Source organism: Prionailurus bengalensis, chromosome A2 (genome assembly GCF_016509475.1).
Source record: "Prionailurus bengalensis isolate Pbe53 chromosome A2, Fcat_Pben_1.1_paternal_pri, whole genome shotgun sequence".
Taxonomy (NCBI): domain Eukaryota; kingdom Metazoa; phylum Chordata; class Mammalia; order Carnivora; family Felidae; genus Prionailurus; species Prionailurus bengalensis.
The window spans coordinates 161,868,790-161,887,481 of NC_057348.1; the positions used below are offsets into that span (position 1 = coordinate 161,868,790).

Genomic DNA, 18,692 nt, shown 5'->3' on the forward strand with positions numbered 1-18,692 from the left:
CCTGGCCCACCAGAGGGACCATGAACTCTCCACCTGCCTCCCACTCTGGGAGAAGCCCCGTGTCCTCCTCCTCCTTCACCCTCCTACCTGCACACTCAGAGACTCACAGTCGGTGTATCTCCTCCAGGCAGCGCTCCCTCTCCAGCCTCCCTGCAGCCCCTGGTGGGGGCCGTGGCCCAGTTCTGGAGCCAGCGCCAGCAGCCGGCGGCCACCTGCACCACCTGGTCAGGCTTCCACTACCGAACCTTTGACGGGCGTCACTACCACTTCCTGGGCCGCTGCACTTACCTGCTGGCGGGCGCTGCTGATTCCACCTGGGCTGTCCACCTCACGCCCAGGGGGCATTGCCCCCAACCTGGGCACTGTCAGCTGGTGAGGGAGGGAGGGAGGGAGGAAAGACCACAGGGAGGGAGCTGGACACGGGGGAAGGCGAGCCACTGAAGACCTCTTCCGCTCTGTGTCTCCCCAAAGGCCCGGGTAATAATGGGACCCGAGGAGGTGCTGATCCAGGGTAAAAATGTCTCTGTGAATGGGCAGCTGATACCTGATGGGGAGTCTCGGCTGCTCCAGGGTAAGGGAGCTGTGGGGAGCAGGAGACTGCCCAGGGCCCCATTTGTTCCCCTGGGACAGTCTGCCTATCCCCCAGAGCAGGGGACAGCAAAAGGGGCAGTTGGGTGGGAGCCTGCTGCTCCACCCCCATTACTGTTGGGCAGTATTTGGAAATGAGGGAGACTGCTGAGGGGCCAAGACCTCCTCTCCCACAAGCCTCTCCTGCAAGCCACCCCCACTCATCCCCTCACAGTGTGGCTTGGGGCAAGTACCTCTGCTTAACCTCTTTGGGTCTTGGGGTACCTGGCTGCCATGGGACTCTTGATCTCAGGGTTGTGAGTTCGAGCCCCATGTTGGATGTAGAGATTACTTAAAAATAAAATCTTGGGGTGCCTGGGTGGCTCAGTTGGTTAAGTGTCCAACTCTTGATCTTGGCTCAGGTCTTGATCTCACGGTTCCGACAGATGGAGCCCTGCATAGGGCTCTGCACTGATAGCCCTCCGCCCCTTCCCCCTGCTCGCGCGGGCGCTCTCTCTCTCTCTCTCTCTCTCAATGAAAAAATAAACTTAAAGTAACATCTTCAGAAAAGAAAAAACAAAAACCTCTTTGAGTCTCAGTTCCCCCCTCTACCAGTGCTGTGAGGAAGGGCTTTTGAGCTACTAAACGGGTCTCTGTCCCACCAGAACTTTTGCCCTGGTTTTCAGTCCATGAAGTGAAGTGGGTGGAGTTGTGTGTGCACATACGTGAGCTTTGTAGTTTACTTGTGAGGCGTCCATAGTGTCCATGAAATTCTCAAGGACAGTTTCGACGGGAAACCAATCGCTTCTCCTTTAAAGGGTGTCAAGTGCAGAGCTCTCTCGAATTGTAAGAATTCCATCTCCTCTCCTTCCCCGGCAGTCTGAGCCTTGGTGTCATGGTGGGAAGAGTGGGGAGTGTGACTCCTTCCTTCTCCTGCCCAGGGCTGAGCCTGCAATGGCAAGGGGACTGGCTGGTGTTGTCGGGGGGCCTGGGGGTCGTTGTGCAGCTGGACAGGTCCGGTTCAGTCTCCGTTTCTGTGGACTACGAGCTCCAGGGACAAACTCGAGGTCTCTGTGGGGTCTACAGTGGCCGGCCTGAGGGTAAGTGGGCGTGACTTGGTTGCTGGTTTAGGAGGGAAGGAGAGACTGGAGACCCCAGACACAGCACTCTGTCTCCCCTTCCCCAGATGACTTCCTGGAGCCAGGAGGGAGACTGGCTGTGTTAGCTGCCACCTTTGGGAATTCCTGGAGGCTCCCTGACTCAGAGGTGAGACTGCAGCCCTCGGGGAGCCTGGGCTCCCTGCCCTGCTCCCCAGTTGGCCCCCCACTCCTGGCTTCTCTGACATCTTCAAGCCTCTGCTGTCTGTCTTCATCACTGGCTTTTTCTCTGGGACCAGGCCTGGCCCTCTCCCAGATCCCTTGGTCCAGGGAAGGCTCTGGGACCCGTGGAATTTAAGGTGCTGCCCATGGCATTGGGGTGAACTGACCGCCCAGGGGACACACTCAGTGACCTGGTCACTGACCAGTTTGGGTTATCAAATCTCTTGTCTGTGGGTTGAGGGGACCGCAACTCCCCCACACCCTACCCAGGCTTACAACTTTGTTGCCCCCAAAAGCTTCAGGATGTCTGGGCTGGTGGCCATGACAATGGGGACTTGAAGCAGCCATGAGGGTAGTAGCCACTTTCCTGGTGTCCTGGTCAATGTCCCTCACCCCAGCCCATTAACCTGACTCCAATGGTCTCTAGCCTGGGTGTCTGGATGCAGTGGAAGCGGCCCAGGGCTGTGAGGACCCCGTGAGAGGCACAGAGGCAGGCATGGAGGCTGGCCAGCTGGAGGCTGAAGCCCAGGATGTGTGCCACCAGCTGCTGGAGAGTCCATTCAGGGAATGCCATGCTCAGGTATGGGTGGGGGTGGGGGTGGTAACCACCACCAGAGAGGCAGGGAGCAGGAGGTGCTACAGAGGTGCCAAACAGGGAATCTGGTCCTGGCATTGCTTTGTATGTATGTATGATCTCAGAGCTCCCTTCTAGTGCTCATTCTGTTTGGTTGTAAGTCAGGGCATGATCCAAGTAGGAGGAGGCAGTGCTGCTGAGTCTGGTTGAGTGAGGGCCTGTCCTTTCTCTGAAGGTCCCCCTGCTGAGTACCACCAGACCTGCCTCTTTGCCTACTGTTCTGGGGCCCCAGCAGGCAGTGGGCGCGAGAGCCGGCGGGAGGCCGTGTGCACCACTTTGGCCAACTATGCCCAAGAGTGTGCCAAGCACCATATCCACGTGGGCTGGAGGAAGCCAGGCTTCTGCGGTAGGTCTGGCGGCTGACCCTCTTTGCATAGGCCCTGGCCTCCCCACCCTGCGGAATTGGGAACTAACTGACAGCAGCCCTGTGGCCCTGGTTTCATGAGCGCCGGGCCACCTCCTGAGCACCCCGTCTTCGGGTTGTGGCCAGCGGGGTCTGGTGGGAGGAGGGGGCCCTCGGACCTCACAGCCCACTCCTGTGCCCGCAGAGCGCCTGTGCCCTGGGGGCCAGCTGTATTCTGACTGCGCCTCGGCCTGCCCGCCCAGCTGCTCGGCAGTGGGCGAGGGAGGGGAGGGGCCCTGCCAGGAAGCGTGCGTGAGCGGCTGCGAGTGCCCGCCTGGCCTCTTCTGGGACGGCGCCCTCTGTGTCCCTGCGGCCCGCTGCCCCTGCTACCACCGGCGCCAGCGCTTCGCCCCTGGGGACACAGTGCGCCAACTCTGCAACCCGTGGTGGGTCCGCGGGCCTCGCTGGCCCTTTGGCTGGGGTTGGAAGCGCCGTGGTCCCCGCGGAGCCCTCCCTCATGCTATGTCCTTCAACCTGCCTCCCCTTGAGGGCCCCTCACAAGGGACCGGTGACCTCTCACGGCATAATTGATGGCCCCGCTTAAAGACCTAGCCAGCGACCTCCACCAGCTGACCTCCAAACCTAAGAGAGTTAGAGGGGCTGCTGGGGGAGGGGAGGGGCCACGGTGTTGGGGGCGGGAGGTCGTGAAGCTGAATCGGAGCGCGCTCCCCGCCCCGTGTGCCTACAGCGTGTGCCAGGACGGCCGCTGGCTCTGCGCGCAGGCGCAGTGCCCCGCCGAGTGCGCGGTGGGCGGGGACGGGCATTACGTCACCTTCGATGGGCGGAGCTTCTCCTTCCGCGGCAGCCCAGGTTGCCGCTCCAGCCTGGTGCAGGTGGGTAGGGGATGAACTGCGGGAGAAGTCCTCGTGGGGTTGCTGTGGGGGGCAGGTGACTGTCAGGAAACCTCCACATAAATCAACGACAAACACAGAGTCATCCCGGGAAAAGCTGAGAGAGAACCGACTCTGGAGGGAGGATGGCTCTCCGCAGACACCTCCCCCTCCCCCCCCAAACCTCCCCTTCCGGTCTTCACCCTTACTCGGGTTCCTGAGAATGTTCCTCTGTCATTGCCACCCTAGCCCAGGGGCACGAAGCAAAACCTATCCTCACCGTACTTTCTCACAAATGGGGCAGGCTGGGCTTATCACAGGCGTTTTCCTGCAAAACAACCCCTGACGAAATATGGGTTCTCCTTCCTTTCCACGCCTCCCCCAATAGTTAGGTGACTTACCAAGTTCAGGTCCATAGACACAAACAGGTGTGCACATATGCCGCGGGCTCATGCAAGTACGCATAGATTTAACATGTGTATACACACAGACACACATATAGAGCACACATACCCACAGGGAGGGAGAGGGGAGGCATCTTGCTCCAACATGGAGACACACACACATGCGTGCATACACACACACACACACACACACACACACACATTTCTACCTACTTACATACACACACATGCCTGTCCGCGCGCACAAGCACGCACGCACACACACACAGATGCTCACAAGTGTCTGCGCTTGCCAGAGTTAAGCCCTATACCTTGCAGAGAGTCTGGCTGGCAAGAAGGTGGTCAGCACACGTGATGGGTGGGAGCTGCCCCCAGGTGTGTGCTGTAGGTGTCCTGTGGAACAGGAAAAGGGGCAGACCAGACCCTGTCCCCGGATCCTCCCCACCCCCACCCCCACCCCACCGTATTCCTCAACATCTGCCCCAGGACTTCTCCAAGGGGCAGCTGCTGATTGTGCTGGAGCATGGGGCCTGTGACGCTGGAAGCTGCCTCCACGCCATCTCTGTCTCCCTGGGGGACACCCACATCCAGCTCAGAGACTCAGGTAGCCCCCTCCTGCAATGTGCTCACCCCCAATCCTCATCAGCCCAGCCCTGCAGGGGCAGCCCCTCACAGGCTCCCTATTCCAGGGGCCGTACTGGTGGATGGGCAGGATGTGGGCTTGCCATGGAGTGGGCCCAAGGGCCTCAGTGTCTCCCGAGCCTCCTCCACCTTCCTACTGCTGCGCTGGCCCGGGGCCCAGGTCCTCTGGGGAGTGTCTGACCCTGCAGCTTACATCACTCTGGACCCGCGCCATGCCCACCAGGTGTGCTAGGGGGCAGGTGAGTGGCTGGGCAAGGCTACATCGGGCCCGATTTGACCGTCCCATGCCCACTCCTGTGGCCCAGGTGCAGGGTCTGTGCGGCACCTTCACCTGGAACCAGCAGGATGACTTCCTGACACCCGCTGGCGATGTGGAGACCAGCGTTGCAGCCTTTGCTAGCAAGTTCCGGGTGGCAGGCGAGGGAAGGTGCCCCTCAGAAGACAGCACCCCACTTCCCCCCTGCAGCACCCACTCTCAGCGCCATGTTTTTGCCGAGGCAGCTTGTGCCGTCCTGCATGGCCCAACTTTCCAGGTAGCCGGATTGGGGGTGCTCCTGTTTGCACCTGTAAGGTGGGGTCAGTACCTGCTCTGCTCTCCTCTTGGGCTACTGGGAGGGCCCGGCTCCCTGCCGTGGGCAGGGCTACCGAGCACAGGGAGGTGGCAGTGGGGACCAGAGGGGATGGGGGAATCTGTGGAGGAGGAGCTGGCTCAATTTTTCCCTCCTCTCCCCGCAAGGAGTGCCAAGGGCTGGTGGACAGGGAACTGTTCCACCTGCGCTGCTTGGCAGCCGTGTGTGGCTGTGCTCCTGGCAAGGACTGCCTGTGTCCTGTGCTTGCTGCCTTTGCCCGTCGCTGTGCCCGGGAGGGTGTCCCGTCTCTCTGGAGGACCCAGACACTCTGCCGTGAGTCTGCTCAGCCAGCTAGCCCCAGGGTGCTCCTCCCAGCCCTCTTCTAGGAGTAGCCCAGAAGGATCCAAAAGCTCCGAAACAAGGGAAGGTCCCCAGGAGGGCCTCTGACCGTGGCACATTGCTGAGTTTGCCTTCTTCCAGAGGCATAGGGGGTGCGAATTCCAGAAGGGTGGGCAGAGCAGCAGCAGTTATGTCCCTGACCTGCATGTGTCTCTGTGCCCAGCTGTCCTGTGTCCCGGGGGCCAGGAGTACCAGGAGTGTGCCCCGGCGTGTGGTCAAAACTGCGGGGAGCCAGAAGACTGTGGGGAGCTGGGCAGCTGTGTGGCTGGGTGTAACTGCCCCCCAGGGCTGCTATGGGACCCCGAAGGCGAGTGCGTGCCCCCCAACTTGTGCTCCTGCCAGCTTGGAACTCAACGCTATGCTCCCGGCAGTGCCACCATGAGGGACTGCAACCACTGGTGAGGGCAGTGGTCTTGGGGGGGAAGCAAAGAACTTGGGGGTGAAGAAATAGAGCTTAGAGAAAAGGGGCTGGGCTTGTAGCCCCGTGGGTTAGGGCACGGTATGCACACGTGGGACGACAGAGCATTGATAGCCCTTCTGGCCTATAAAGCACTCTTGTACATTATCTTATTTAGTTTTACTGAATTCTTACAATAACCTAATAAAGTAGGAAGTGGAAGGATTGTTCCCATTTTGCAGATGAGGAAACTGAGGCTCGACTAAGGCCAAACAGCTTGCAGAGTCACACAGCTTGTTAATGATGACGGACTAGAACCCAGATCTCTGAATTCTGGATGAGTCTGGTTCAGAGGCTCTTCCAAGGATTAGGGAGAAGTAAAGGCCAGTTCTGGACCTGTGGAGTCCAGGCCAGTGGTCAGGAGTTGGTGGGTGACGATGAGACTTTAGAGAATCCCTCTCCTACCCGGGCTGGGAATGGGGTTCTTCAAGAGCCTCAGAGCCCAGAGAATGGTCCCATTGGAGCTGGGGCAGGAAAGGGTAACCATGCCCATCCCAGGTATGGCTGGTGCTGGGGGCAGCCCCACTTCCTGTGCTCGTAACTAGGGTTTGGGGGTGAGGCGCTCAGGTCTCCAGAGTCAACATTAGGGGCTTGGACCTTCTGGGTTCCTGAGATTCTCCCAGGTCAGACCAGGCGCCTGGAGGTGAGTGCTGTCTTGGGCCTGCCTCTTACCTCCCTCGTGACCTCGGCAGTGTCTGCCAGGAGAGGGGCCTCTGGAATTGCACTGCTCACCGCTGTGGCCCCCAGCGGACCTTCTGCCCCCATGAGCTTGTCTATGTCCCTGGTGCCTGCCTCCTTACCTGTGACAACCTGCGTGCCAACCATTCCTGCCCCCCGGACAGCACAGGAAGCTGTGTCTGTCCCCCAGGCACTGTGCTGCTGGTGAGTCTGGGAGGGGGCTGCATGGGGCACCGTGGGGCCTGCTGTAACCATGGCACTGCCCTAGTCCCCTGGCTGTCTGAAACAGTGGGCGGTGGGTCAGGCAGCCCTCCAAGGTGCCTCTTTGCCCCCGGCCTCTGCCCAGAACGAACGCTGTGTGCCTCCTGAGCTCTGTCCCTGCCGTCACGGTGGGCAGTGGTACCCGCCCAACGCCACCATCCAGGAGGATTGCAACATCTGGTATGCCCCTTGGACAGGGATGATGGGTGGGGTGAGATATCCAGACTGGCCTGGGCAACGGGAGCTCTCCAGGATTCCCCCAAGCTGAGGGTCTGTCGGGAGTTGCGTGGAACCTGGACCAGGTGCATCCCCTAGATACAGCTCTGGCTTCGTGTCTTCATGACTCTGTTTCCCCACCGCCCCCCACAGTGTGTGCCAGGGTCGGCAGTGGCACTGCACGAGCCGCCAGTGCCGTGGATGGTGCCAGGCATCGGGTGCCCCCCACTATGTGACATTCGATGGGCTGGCTTTCACCTTCCCTGGAGCCTGTGAATATTTGCTGGTGCGAGAGGCCAGCGGCCAGTTCACAGTCTCAGCCCAGAACCTGCCCTGTGGGGCCAGTGGCCTCACCTGCACCAAGGCGCTGACCGTGCAACTACAGAGCACCGTTGTGCACATGCTCAGAGGTGGCTGTAACATTGAAGGGTGGCATGGCCAGGGAGGGGCGTGCTGGGTGGCATCACAGTTCTGCACAGGTGACCAAGGCCCGGGGTTCCCCACTGCTTACCATCAGGGAAGTGGGGCTGGTGCTTTTCCTCTCTCCTCTTGCGTGGGAAACATAATTCTGGAAGGCTCCAAGAAATTAAGGTCCAGAGACTTGCCCAAGGTCTCATAGCTAGAGAAGCAAAAGGAAAGGTTGGACGGCAGGCTGGTGAGGGCCTCCTGGGGATCTGGGAGCCCTTCTACTCCGAGGCAGGGCCTGAAAGCCTCTCTTCCTCCGCAGGCCGAGCAGTGATGGTGAATGGGGCGAGCATAACACTCCCCAAGGTCTACACGGGCCCTGGGCTGAGCCTGCGTCGTGCTGGTCTCTTCCTGCTACTCACCACCCGCCTGGGCTTCAGCCTGTTCTGGGATGGAGGTCAGGCCCCAACCTTAACCTTAACCATCTGACCCATGCCCACCTTAGTGTCATAAGGCTGGCTCTCCCTAAACCCTTTCTCTTCCATACGAGTGGCGGGAGTTCCCAAATCGCGCTCTTAAAATTATGTTTCTCTTCAACGTAAGAGCAACAGTGCCTCACCTAAGAAATATTTAGAAAATACCTAGTTTGGGAAAGAAGAAATGAAAATAAATCTCCTAACATCCCACCACCCAAACCCAAACAGTAGGCATTTTAGAAATAACTGTTACTGAGAAATCGAGGAAAACCAGAGTAACCCCTGACCGGGGAAGGAGTTGCCTGGTCGGCACAGCGAGGTTGCCCTCTGAGTCTCCGGTCACTAAGGCCTCCGGGGCTGGTGGTGTCACAGTCTGTCTTGGAGCCTGGATCCCTCCCAGAATCTGGCCCGCTGGAGAATTTCCCTGGTCCCGCTTCTGCCCTCGCCCTCCGGATCTAGGTCTCACCATCGCCAATCATCCTCCCAAAAGAGGGCACGAGCACCCCTTATTGGGTTGTGGTCCCTGGGCAGATGGTCAGACAGGCCCACGGAATAGCCACCCTTGTCTTCTTTCTCCACAATGCTGGCCCCTGCTGCCCCCTCTGCCCAGGCACCCGGGTCCTGGTGCAGCTGTCTCCGCACTTCCGGGGCCGTGTGTCTGGTCTGTGCGGGGACTTTGACGGAGATGCCAGTAATGACCTGCGGAGCCGCCAGGGGGTCCTGGAACCCACAGCTGAGCTGGCTGCCCACTCCTGGCACCTGAATCCTCTCTGCCCTGAGCCAGGAGAGCTGCCACACCCCTGCACCGTGAGCATGGGTGGGAATGGGGGGAGGGAGTGGGGGCAGCTACAGAAACCTGCAGGGGGGAGGATCCAGAGGCTGGGTGCTTGCAGATGGGGTCTAGCTGGTCCACGGTGTGGACCTGCTCTGCCTGCAGGTGAACGCCCACCGGGCCAGCTGGGCCCACGCCCGCTGCGGGGTGATGCTGCAGTCGCTCTTTGCCCGGTGCCATGCAGAGGTGCCCCCACAGCAGCACTACGAGCGGTGTGTGCATGATGCCTGCGGGTGAGAGGGGCGAGCCTGGGGACAGGGTGGGAATGGGTAGGTTGGGGGTGGGGAGGGGGTCCAGGGGCTGAACAATCCCTTCCACAGCTGTGATTCGGGGGGTGACTGTGAGTGTCTCTGCTCGGCCATTGCCACGTATGCAGATGAGTGTGCCCGGCATGGGCTCTTTGTGCGCTGGCGCAGCCAGGAGCTCTGCCGTGAGTGTGCCCTGCCCTGGGTCCCCGATGCCCAATCCCACCGCCCATTCCGCTCCTTCATGGGTGCTCCTCCTGGCCTGCCAGCAAGCCATGCATTCAAGGGCAAATATGTGTGGTGTTCACGCTGTCGTAGATGAACCAGACAGGCAGGTTGCTTTCCTGTAGAACTGTCATGTTGCCAACGGCCTTGGGAGGGGCTCAGCAAGAGTCTACACCGTGCACCCCGTGCCCTCCATGAGTATCCGCTTGGGCTGGCTCGCCTGCTTGTTGCATCCTGGTGCCGTCGCACCTCAGTGACCCAAGCCTCTCTCTTCTCCACCCAGCTCTGCAGTGTGAAGGGGGCCAGGTGTATGAGGCCTGTGGCCCCATATGCCCCCCCACCTGCCATGACCATGGTCCTGAACCTGGGTGGCACTGCCAGGCTGTTGCCTGCGTGGAGGGCTGCTTCTGCCCCGAGGGGACTCTGCTCCATGGTGTGTAGGGTCAGAAGAGGCGGAGGGGGGGGGGGGGGAGGGGCCTGGGAGGGGGAAGAGAGCCACAAGGCCCGGGTGACAAGGCTGGCACTAGGGGCCGCTGTGCCCCTTTTGCTCCAGTCTTACCCTCTGTGATCCCAGGAGGAGTCTGCCTAGAACCAGCTTCCTGCCCCTGTGAGTCAGGGGGCAGCTTTTTCCCCCCAGGGACTGTGCTGCAGAAGGACTGTGGGAACTGGTGAGTGTGGAGGGGGGGTGGCTCAGGGGAGCCCCATGCCCCTGAGTTGCCAAAGCCCAGCGCTGTGGCTGATCCCGGGATGCTGTGTGCTCAGCACATGCCAGGAAAGTCAGTGGCTTTGCGGGAGTGGCAGGACCCGCTGTGAGGAGCCGGTGCCCAGCTGTGTGGAGGGAGAGGCCCCGTGCCAGGAGAGTGGGCACTGTGTGCCCCACGGGTGGCTTTGTGACAACCAGGATGACTGTGGCGATGGCTCGGACGAGGAGGGTGAGTGTCCTCGTCTGTGGGGGGCAGTGACTGAGTGATGGGTCTCTCCTACTGTGCGGGTGTCTCCTACGTGAAACTGAACGGCTTCCTGAGCTGCTGCTCACATCGCTGGCAGCGATGGCTGGTGGGCAGGGCTGTTCTGGTCTTTCCAGGGTCAGGGGCTTCTCTAGGACCCTTTGTCATCTGGCCCCTGCCTGCTTGCCCCATGCCAGGCTGTGCCACCCCAGGCTGTGGGGAGGGGCAGATGTCTTGCAGCTCCGGCCGCTGCCTGCCCCTGGCCCTGCTCTGTGACGGGAGGGACGACTGTGGAGATGGGACGGATGAGCAGGGCTGCCCGTGCCCCCACGACTCGCTGGCCTGTGCTGATGGGCGCTGCCTGCCCCCCGCCCTGCTCTGTGACGGACATCCCGACTGTCCCGACGCTGCCGATGAGGAGGCCTGTCTGGGTGGGTGGTCTCCGCTCTGGACTCCAGTCCACAAGGCACCCCCTCCCACAAGGCTTGTCTTGTGAGCCCCAACCTTCCTGCCTCCCCCCCTCCACCAATTCAGGCTCCTGCTGGGAAGCCGGCACCTGTAATGTGTGCACAGGGGCACCCCAAACAGTGGGACTACAGGGCGGCGTTTGGGACCAGCTCCTCCTTTCTCTGGCTGCAGGGCAGCTGAATTGCACTCCTGGGGAGGTGTCCTGTGTCGATGGCACCTGCGTGGGGGCCATCCTGCTGTGTGACGGAACCTGGGACTGCCCAGATGGAGCCGATGAGGGACCCGGGCACTGCCCCTTCCTTTCGCTGCCCACTCCCCCCACTGGCACTTTGCCGGGCCCCTCTGCTGGCTCTGGGGAGACTGCACCAACTCCCCTGGCCAGTGCCAGCCCTGGTGAGTGTCCTGGAGGAAAAGGGGTAAGAAAACTGCAGTCCTGAGGCCTGGGAAAGAAGAGTGGGGAGGGCGCCTCAGAGGAGGCATTGGGGCTGGCACAGACGCAGCCTCCTGAAGACACCAGAATGCACAAAGGGAAGGGGGTTTAAGAGGGACTGGAAGAGTCCAGATCTTACTTGCGGACATGCCCCCAGGCCCCCAACCGCTGAGGTGAGGTGGTTGGGGTGGTCAGTGGAATGCCTGGACGAGAGGAGAGGTTTTGGGAAACCAGTCGGGGAGCAAACGGCGGGAGCGACGGGACGTGGGGAGGTGGGGGCAGTCCGGGCTCGGGAAGGGGGCGGGAAGGGCGGGCACCGGGAGGCGGGCGGCGGCGGGGGAGGGGCCGGGTCTAGCGCGGGTGCCCGCCGCAGCGCCCCCCTGCGGCCCCCTCGAGTTTCCGTGCGGCAGCGGCGAGTGTGCCCCGCGGGGCTGGCGCTGCGACCGCGAGGAGGACTGCGCCGACGGCAGCGACGAGCGCGGCTGCGGCTGGCCCTGCGTGCCGCACCACGTGCCTTGCGCCCGCGGCCCGCACTGCGTGTCCCCTGCGCAGCTGTGCGATGGCGTGCCGCACTGCCCCGACGGCTCGGACGAGAGCCCAGAGGCCTGCGGTGAGAGCCTGGGCCGCCTCGGGGCCGTGTCTTCTCCCACCACGCCCCCCCCCTCCCCCCCCCCCCCCTGCGGTGGGTTGCAGGCTAGGGAGCGACTTGGGGCTGCGACCTCAGAGTGTCCTTTGATCTTTTTCCCCAAATTCTCTTTGAAGACTTTGCCCTCCCCTCCCCTCCCCCCCCCCCAGGGGAAAGAAGAAAGAGGCTTTTGTCTTTGCCCGCATTTGGACCAGAAGGGATAAGAGGATGGACAGTGGCTCAGCAGCGTGGGGAGTGGGCCTGTTTGGAGGGCTACCCCTCCAGCTCCACCCCACCAGACCTGGGAGTTCCCTTTGTGCCCCTGCATGTCAGCCCTTCCTGTCCTGGCCACCTCACCCTGGGAGGAGGGGGCAGCTGTCCACCGGCTCCAGTGCCTCCCCAGGTCCCTCTGCCCCTTCCGGACGCCTCCCAAGGTGTCTTTGAGCCAGGTTCAGGTTCCGTGTAGGCTCAGCCTTCTCCTTGCCCTCCCCTTCCGGTGCCCTTGGCTCCCCCTGCCAACCCCTCTGCAGAGAGAGGGTGGGAGGGGCAGGAGCCCAACAGGACACTCTCTGGGTGCCCACAGGCTCCACCCAGCTGCCCCCCTGCGGTGGCCTCTTCTCCTGTGGTTTGGCTCCCCAGCTGTGCCTGAGCCCCGAGCAGCTCTGTGATGGGATCTCTGACTGTTCCCAGGGCGAGGATGAGCTGGGCTGCGGTATGGACACGGTTCCCCTGATGAAGGCCAAGGCTGGTCGGGGTTGGGGGGAGTTCTCGTCTTACTGTTTTCTCTTCTCTTCCCCTCAGAGGGGATGACAGCCCCAGGAGGCCCCAACGGGACAAGGGTTCCCTGCCCGGAATACTCCTGCCCTGATGGCCTGTGCATCGGTTTCCAGCTGGTGAGAGAGGGAAGGAGGGAGGGAGGAAGGGGGTGGCACAGGCAGAGCCATTGTGCCACCTGACTTGAAAGGAACTTTGATCCTGTTCCCTCCCCAGGTGTGTGACGGGCAGCCTGACTGTGAATTGGCAGGGACGGCAGGGCCTTCCCCAGAAGAGCAGGGCTGTGGGGCCTGGAGCCCCTGGGACCCGTGGGGGCCATGCAGCAGGACGTGTGGGCCTGGGGTGCAGGCCCGGAGCCGCCGCTGCTCCCCACCTAGTCTCCCTGTGCTGCAGCACTGCCCAGGCCCTGAGCACCAGACTCAGGCCTGCTTCACGGCCGCCTGTCCCGGTGAGGGGCCTGGGGTACCCAGGAGGGCCAGGGGGTGGGCGGCGGCCCAGAGAGAGCAAGGGAGAGGAAGATCACGGGGCTCTCAGACTGGCCTCATACTCCCCTCCTCCCACTTGTCCTGCCCCTTCTCCTCACAGTGGATGGTGAATGGACCTCTTGGTCTCCCTGGTCCCCGTGCTCCGAGCCATGCACGGGCACCATGACCCGGCAGCGGCAGTGTCACCCACCCCAGAATGGGGGCCGGACCTGCGCCACGCTGCCTGGGGGCTCTCACACCAACCACCAGACCAGTGAGTGCGAGGAAAGAGGGCACGGCTGGGAGGTGGCTTGTTTCTGCGGGGGACCGACCCACCGTTCCGAACCGTGGTTCTGATTTTTCTCTCAGGGCCCTGCCCTCGGGATGGCTGCCTCAATGCCACCTGCTCTGGGCATCTGGTGTACTGGCCCTGTGCTCCCTGTCCTCTGACTTGCGATGAAGTCTCTGGTCGGGCTGTGTGCTCGGCTGACCAGCCCTGCAGCAGCCCAGGTAAGGGCGGGGGGCGGGGGGGCGGCTCTGGGCCCAGGTTGTGGCCGGTGTGTCTGTGGAGCTGAGCGCTCTGCAGGGAAGCCTCACCCTGGGCCTTCTCTAGGCTGCTGGTGCCCTGCCGGACAGGTGCTGGGCAGTGAGGGGCAGTGTGTGTGGCCCCGGCAGTGCCCCTGCCTGGTGGATGGCACCCACTACTGGCCTGGGCAGCGCATCAAAGCCAGCTGCCAGCTGTGCATCTGCCAGGATGGGCGGCCCCAACGCTGTCGGCCCGATCCAGATTGTGCTGGTGAGGCCCCACCCTTGACCCTTCCCAAGGGGTCCTTGTCCCCTCCCAGACTACCCAGCTGGGCACCCAGCCCTCCTCTGACCCCTGAGTCTTGGTTCTCCCGCAGTGAACTGTGGCTGGTCATCCTGGTCCCCCTGGGCTGAGTGCCTGGGCCCCTGCGGGAGCCAGAGCATCCAGTGGTCCTTCCGGAGCCCCAACAACCCCCGCCTCTCGGGCCAAGGTCGCCAGTGCCGGGGCATCCACCGCAAGGCCCGCAGGTACTTGCACCCACCCCAGGGACCCACAGAGACCTTTACCTCTCACCTCCAGCGCCCAGGTAGGAAGCTGCTGGTGTGCCCTTTCTTGAGATACTTCCACAGGTACCATGGACTCCAAATGAGGAACCTCTCCTACTCTGAGCCCTATTAGTCTAAACACCAGGATTCCCAGCGCCTCTTTGGGGGAATATCTGGTCTTCTTCTGCATCGGTTTTAGGTTCTCAAGGTCCAAAAGAGGGGTATAGGGAGCCCACAAGTCTAGGGGCAAGTATGGGTCCTCTGGTTTGCACCCTGTGCCTCTGAAGGTCACTGAAGGGAGGTACTGAGGGGGTGAGCCAGATCTGCCCACCACGCCCCCTCTGAAATGGGCTCCACTGGCTAGGGTCTTGGCACAGATTGCTTCCACACCCCTTTCTTGGGCCAGTTGCAGTTTCTGGGGTGCAGGGCTGGGAGTCAGGAGATAGGGAGACCAAGCATCGCAGCTGGTCCAGGACTTTTCCCGGTTTTATCACTGAAAGTCCCAAGTCCTGGGAGACCGCTCACTCCGGGCACACCAGGACAGGCTGGTTGCCTAGGTGAGCCCACTCACCCGGCAAGTGGCGGCTGTTCTTCCAGGTGCCGGACGGAGCCGTGTGAGGGCTGTGAGCAGCGGGGCAGGGTCCGCGGCGTAGGGGAGCGCTGGCGAGAGGGCCCCTGCGGAGTCTGCCAGTGTCTGCACAACAGCACCGTGCGCTGCTCCCCCTACTGCCCACTGGGCGGCTGCCCCCAGGTGAGGGGGCATAGGGGCCTGGGGGTGGGGCAGTGGGAGGGGCCGTGTGTAGAGGCCAAGGTTTCCAGCGGCCCGATAGGCTGGGTCGGAGGTTGGCAGGTGGCCGGCTCAGCGCGTCCAGCCTGACTCTTGTGTCCGCAGGACTGGGTCCTGGTGGAGGGAACGGGAGACTCGTGTTGCCACTGTGCCCTCCCTGGTGGTGAGTGGGTCTGGGGAATGGCAGGGAGGAGGATGGTGAGGACTCAGAGGGAGCCCCAGGTGGCAGCACTGAGCGGGGTGGGGGGATCCGTGGCTACCCCAGCCCCGGCTGGGGGGAGCCTGAGTCCTGGATACTGGGGAAGGAAGGGGCCCTCTGGGTGGAAGGGCTTGTCTCTGTCCTCCTGAGATCAGGTCTCTTCTGTCTCTTTTGGGCTAGAATTCTGCCTCCCCGTCGAGGGTGCTTTCTTTTCTCTGGTTCAGCTGGGTCAGATCTGGTTCCTGGCCTTTCTCCTAAGAGGAACCAAGACAAAGTTCAACTTTTTCAAGAGTATTTTTGCTTGGAAACTGAGTTATGAACGAAACAGAAAAACACAAAGACTTGAAAGTGAATGCGTTTATGGGTCTAGATTCCTGCTCCTAAAAGTGCACCTACAGGCTGCTGAGGTTAGAGGAGGGCCGGCACTCACAGTTGTACAGATTGTTCACTGTGCAAGTTGGCCAGCGGGAGCTAGACTCCAGCCCACAGGGGTGCTTCCATCCAGAGATACCCTTTTCTAGTGCTCAGAAAGGTCTTCTCTTTCTAAATATTCAGTGGAAGTGAAAACCCCCAGTTCATGCCAAGGGAAGGAGAACAGGCCTTTCCCAGCCGGGAGGTTGTTCTGGGGGCTCCTGGATAGTCCTGAGGGAGAAAGTGCTGCAAGAGGTGGGGAGAGGCCTGGGTGTGGGGCTTGGGGCTAGTGTGAGCCTATCTGCAGGTCTCTCCCTCTTGAACCTTGAGTCTCCCCACACAGGTGAGAACCAGACGATCCTCGCCATGGCCACTCCTGCCCCTTCTCCAGCCCTCAGTCCCCAGATCGGACCCCGTCTGGTCACCTACGTTCTGCCTCCACCTGGAGGTGAGGGCCACATGCGGTTGTAGGTTAGAGAGGAATTACCGCCCAGGGTTTGCCCAGCCTAAGAGAGGAGGCAGGAACGCTGCAATTTACCCCTGCCTTCCATGGGGAGGATGGTTATCCTAAGGATCTGGAAGTCATCCTGGCTTAGGTTGCCTGTTTGACTCTGCCCTCTCTGGACCACCCTTCCAGCCCAGGTTGAGGTCAACCATGGGGCCCTTTGCATCCCTCGGCCCCCCTTGTGACTTCCTGACTATGTCCCTGGCAGGCACCCGCCACCCTCTTCCCTTGCACTCCAGCCCCTCTCTCTTCTACACCCAGACCCCTGCTATTCTCCACTGGGCCTGGCCGGACTCCCCAGGGAAAACCTGCAGCTGGAGCTCCCCACCCAGGCTGCCCTGTTGGAGGCTCCCACCAGGGGGCCTGGCTATCGGGGCGGGAGCACCATCGAGAACACTGGCACTCAGCGGCACACTCTGCCCCCCTACCTGCAGCTGGACCTGATGCTGCCCAGGAACCTCACTGGTCAGTGTGGTGGGGGCGGGGCAGGAGGGACTGGCGGGGGCTGGGGGGGCGGGGCTGGGGGATGGGGCGGGGCTGGGGGCGGGGCTGGGGTGGGGTGGTGATGGGGGCGGGGCTGGGGGGATGGGGCCGTGATGGGGGGGCAGGGCTGGGGGGGATGGGGCGGTGATGGGGCGGGGCTTGGGACAGGGTAGTAATGGGGGCGGGGGCTGGGGTTCACTCTCTTAGCTCTGTCCCCCCCCTCCCCCCGCCCCCCGGCCCACCCCGTAGGCATCATAGTGCAGGAGGCTGGGTCCTTGGCCTTGCTGCAGTTCAGCACTGATGGTCTACACTGGCACAACTATAGTGACATCCTGCCTGGCATCCTGCCCCCAGCCAAGGTACTGCCACCCGAGCCTCCTGGGCCAGTGACCCACATGCCTCTTTGCGAATCCCACCATCTTTGTCCCCAAGGGCCTTCCAGTGTCCCTGAAGAACATTCTTATATTGGAGGCTCGTTGAACACCTGTCATTAGCAGGGCGTCAGGAGCTATCCAAGTGGCTCTGGCGTGGGGCAGGTGTGCAAAGCTCTGTGGAGGGAGGGGAGTCAGGGGACATCAAGTTCACTGAGGATTTCAGAGGGCATGTCAAGAGCAGCTGGGACCCAGCCCTGCCCTGGAGGTTTACATCCTCCCCAGGGAGACAAGCCTCATGAAGCAGGAGGGATCAGTCCACACCATGTGTTCACTCTTAATTCTTTTTTTTAAGGTCCCCCCCCCAGTTTTTAATTTATTTCTTATTTGAAAGAGAGAGAGCACATGCGTGTGTGCAGAGGGGTAGGAAGGGAGGGGGAGAGGGAGAGAGAGAGAGAGAGAGAGAGAGAGAATCTTAAGCAGGTTCCACACTTAGCGAGGAGCCTGATGAAGGGCTCGATCCCATGACCCTGGGATCATGACCCTGAGTCAAATTCAAGAGTCTGCCGCTCAACCAGCTGAGCCATTCAGGTGCCCCTTCCCTCTTGATTCTTACGGGGCACTAGCCAGGCCCTGGGGACTCACCAGCAGGCACAACCTGGCCCCTGCCCTCAAGGCACCAGGACCAGAACCCACATTCTTGAGGGACTCTGGTGATTAATGCCAGGAGAACATGCTTTTCATGCCTTGACGGCTGGGGGACTCGGATTGGGCGGGGGCACTCAGCAGGGTTGGGTGGCAGTCCGGAGAAAAGGCAGCTCGGGTCTGGTGAACACTCACCCCTGTTCCTGCAGCTTTTCCTTAAGAACCTGGATGAAGTGGCCCCCACAGTGTGGATGTTTGGCCAGATGGTGCAGACTCAGCATGTCCGGGTGTGGCCCCGTGTCCCCCACAGTGACACCAACCACAGCACCTCCCCGTGGGTGGAGCTGCTGGGCTGTGAGCCAGGTACGGGCGGGGCTGGCAGTGGGATCGGCGGGAGTGGGAAGAGGGACGGACAGGAGCCCTCAGCCCTCCCCTCCCACCAGTGTCCCCGCTGGTGGCACCCCTGTGCCCAGGGGCTGGGCACCTCTGTGCCAGTGGTGAGTGTGCCCCAAGGGGAGGCCCGTGCGATGGCGTGAAGGACTGTGAAGATGGCTCTGATGAAGAGGGCTGTGTGCCCCTGCCCGCGGACACTGGCAGGTACGGGTGCCCAGCTCAGCCTTGGAGGGGTCAGCCACGGGAGAGATGTCCTGCACTATTTCCCTGGCCTTGCGTGCTGCGTCGGTGCAGCTGGGTGCCATTGGAGGCCCCTTCCCACCACGGGATTCTAGGATCCTCTGCCATTTTCCTAGAGTCTGGAGGTCACTGGTTCTCAAAATGTGGCCCCTGGACCAGCAGCAGCAGCGTCACCTGGAAATTGTTACCAATGCAGATTTTCAGGCCCGAGCTCAGCCGGGCTGAGCTGGACACTCGAGGGTGGGGCCCAGATATCTGTTTTACAAGCCCTGCAGGGGGGTTAATACGTTGAAAACCACTGGGATAATGTCTCCTTT

At 61.7% G+C, this 18,692-nt stretch overlaps 1 protein-coding gene across 1 annotated transcript in view; it reads left to right on the forward strand.

Moving 5' to 3' along the window:
* The window catches only part of LOC122488360 (SCO-spondin-like), a 56,504-nt gene that overhangs the window by 4,414 nt on the left and 33,398 nt on the right, over positions 1 to 18,692 (forward strand). The window contains exons 6-44 of the mRNA XM_043589655.1: positions 128 to 372; positions 472 to 571; positions 1,509 to 1,667; positions 1,754 to 1,833; positions 2,314 to 2,470; positions 2,699 to 2,866; positions 3,069 to 3,309; positions 3,612 to 3,756; positions 4,644 to 4,761; positions 4,847 to 5,022; positions 5,105 to 5,332; positions 5,536 to 5,701; positions 5,931 to 6,165; positions 6,917 to 7,106; positions 7,249 to 7,343; positions 7,533 to 7,789; positions 8,107 to 8,241; positions 8,871 to 9,067; positions 9,198 to 9,325; positions 9,413 to 9,522; positions 9,846 to 9,995; positions 10,137 to 10,230; positions 10,325 to 10,494; positions 10,707 to 10,940; positions 11,149 to 11,370; positions 11,781 to 12,017; positions 12,834 to 12,925; positions 13,023 to 13,254; positions 13,392 to 13,544; positions 13,640 to 13,780; positions 13,884 to 14,066; positions 14,173 to 14,323; positions 14,939 to 15,092; positions 15,234 to 15,291; positions 16,082 to 16,186; positions 16,505 to 16,708; positions 16,976 to 17,085; positions 17,952 to 18,105; positions 18,186 to 18,339. Of these exons, the coding sequence (XP_043445590.1) occupies positions 128 to 372; positions 472 to 571; positions 1,509 to 1,667; positions 1,754 to 1,833; positions 2,314 to 2,470; positions 2,699 to 2,866; positions 3,069 to 3,309; positions 3,612 to 3,756; positions 4,644 to 4,761; positions 4,847 to 5,022; positions 5,105 to 5,332; positions 5,536 to 5,701; positions 5,931 to 6,165; positions 6,917 to 7,106; positions 7,249 to 7,343; positions 7,533 to 7,789; positions 8,107 to 8,241; positions 8,871 to 9,067; positions 9,198 to 9,325; positions 9,413 to 9,522; positions 9,846 to 9,995; positions 10,137 to 10,230; positions 10,325 to 10,494; positions 10,707 to 10,940; positions 11,149 to 11,370; positions 11,781 to 12,017; positions 12,834 to 12,925; positions 13,023 to 13,254; positions 13,392 to 13,544; positions 13,640 to 13,780; positions 13,884 to 14,066; positions 14,173 to 14,323; positions 14,939 to 15,092; positions 15,234 to 15,291; positions 16,082 to 16,186; positions 16,505 to 16,708; positions 16,976 to 17,085; positions 17,952 to 18,105; positions 18,186 to 18,339 (6,328 nt within the window). The remainder of the gene's footprint in view (positions 1 to 127; positions 373 to 471; positions 572 to 1,508; positions 1,668 to 1,753; positions 1,834 to 2,313; positions 2,471 to 2,698; positions 2,867 to 3,068; positions 3,310 to 3,611; positions 3,757 to 4,643; positions 4,762 to 4,846; positions 5,023 to 5,104; positions 5,333 to 5,535; positions 5,702 to 5,930; positions 6,166 to 6,916; positions 7,107 to 7,248; positions 7,344 to 7,532; positions 7,790 to 8,106; positions 8,242 to 8,870; positions 9,068 to 9,197; positions 9,326 to 9,412; positions 9,523 to 9,845; positions 9,996 to 10,136; positions 10,231 to 10,324; positions 10,495 to 10,706; positions 10,941 to 11,148; positions 11,371 to 11,780; positions 12,018 to 12,833; positions 12,926 to 13,022; positions 13,255 to 13,391; positions 13,545 to 13,639; positions 13,781 to 13,883; positions 14,067 to 14,172; positions 14,324 to 14,938; positions 15,093 to 15,233; positions 15,292 to 16,081; positions 16,187 to 16,504; positions 16,709 to 16,975; positions 17,086 to 17,951; positions 18,106 to 18,185; positions 18,340 to 18,692) is intronic.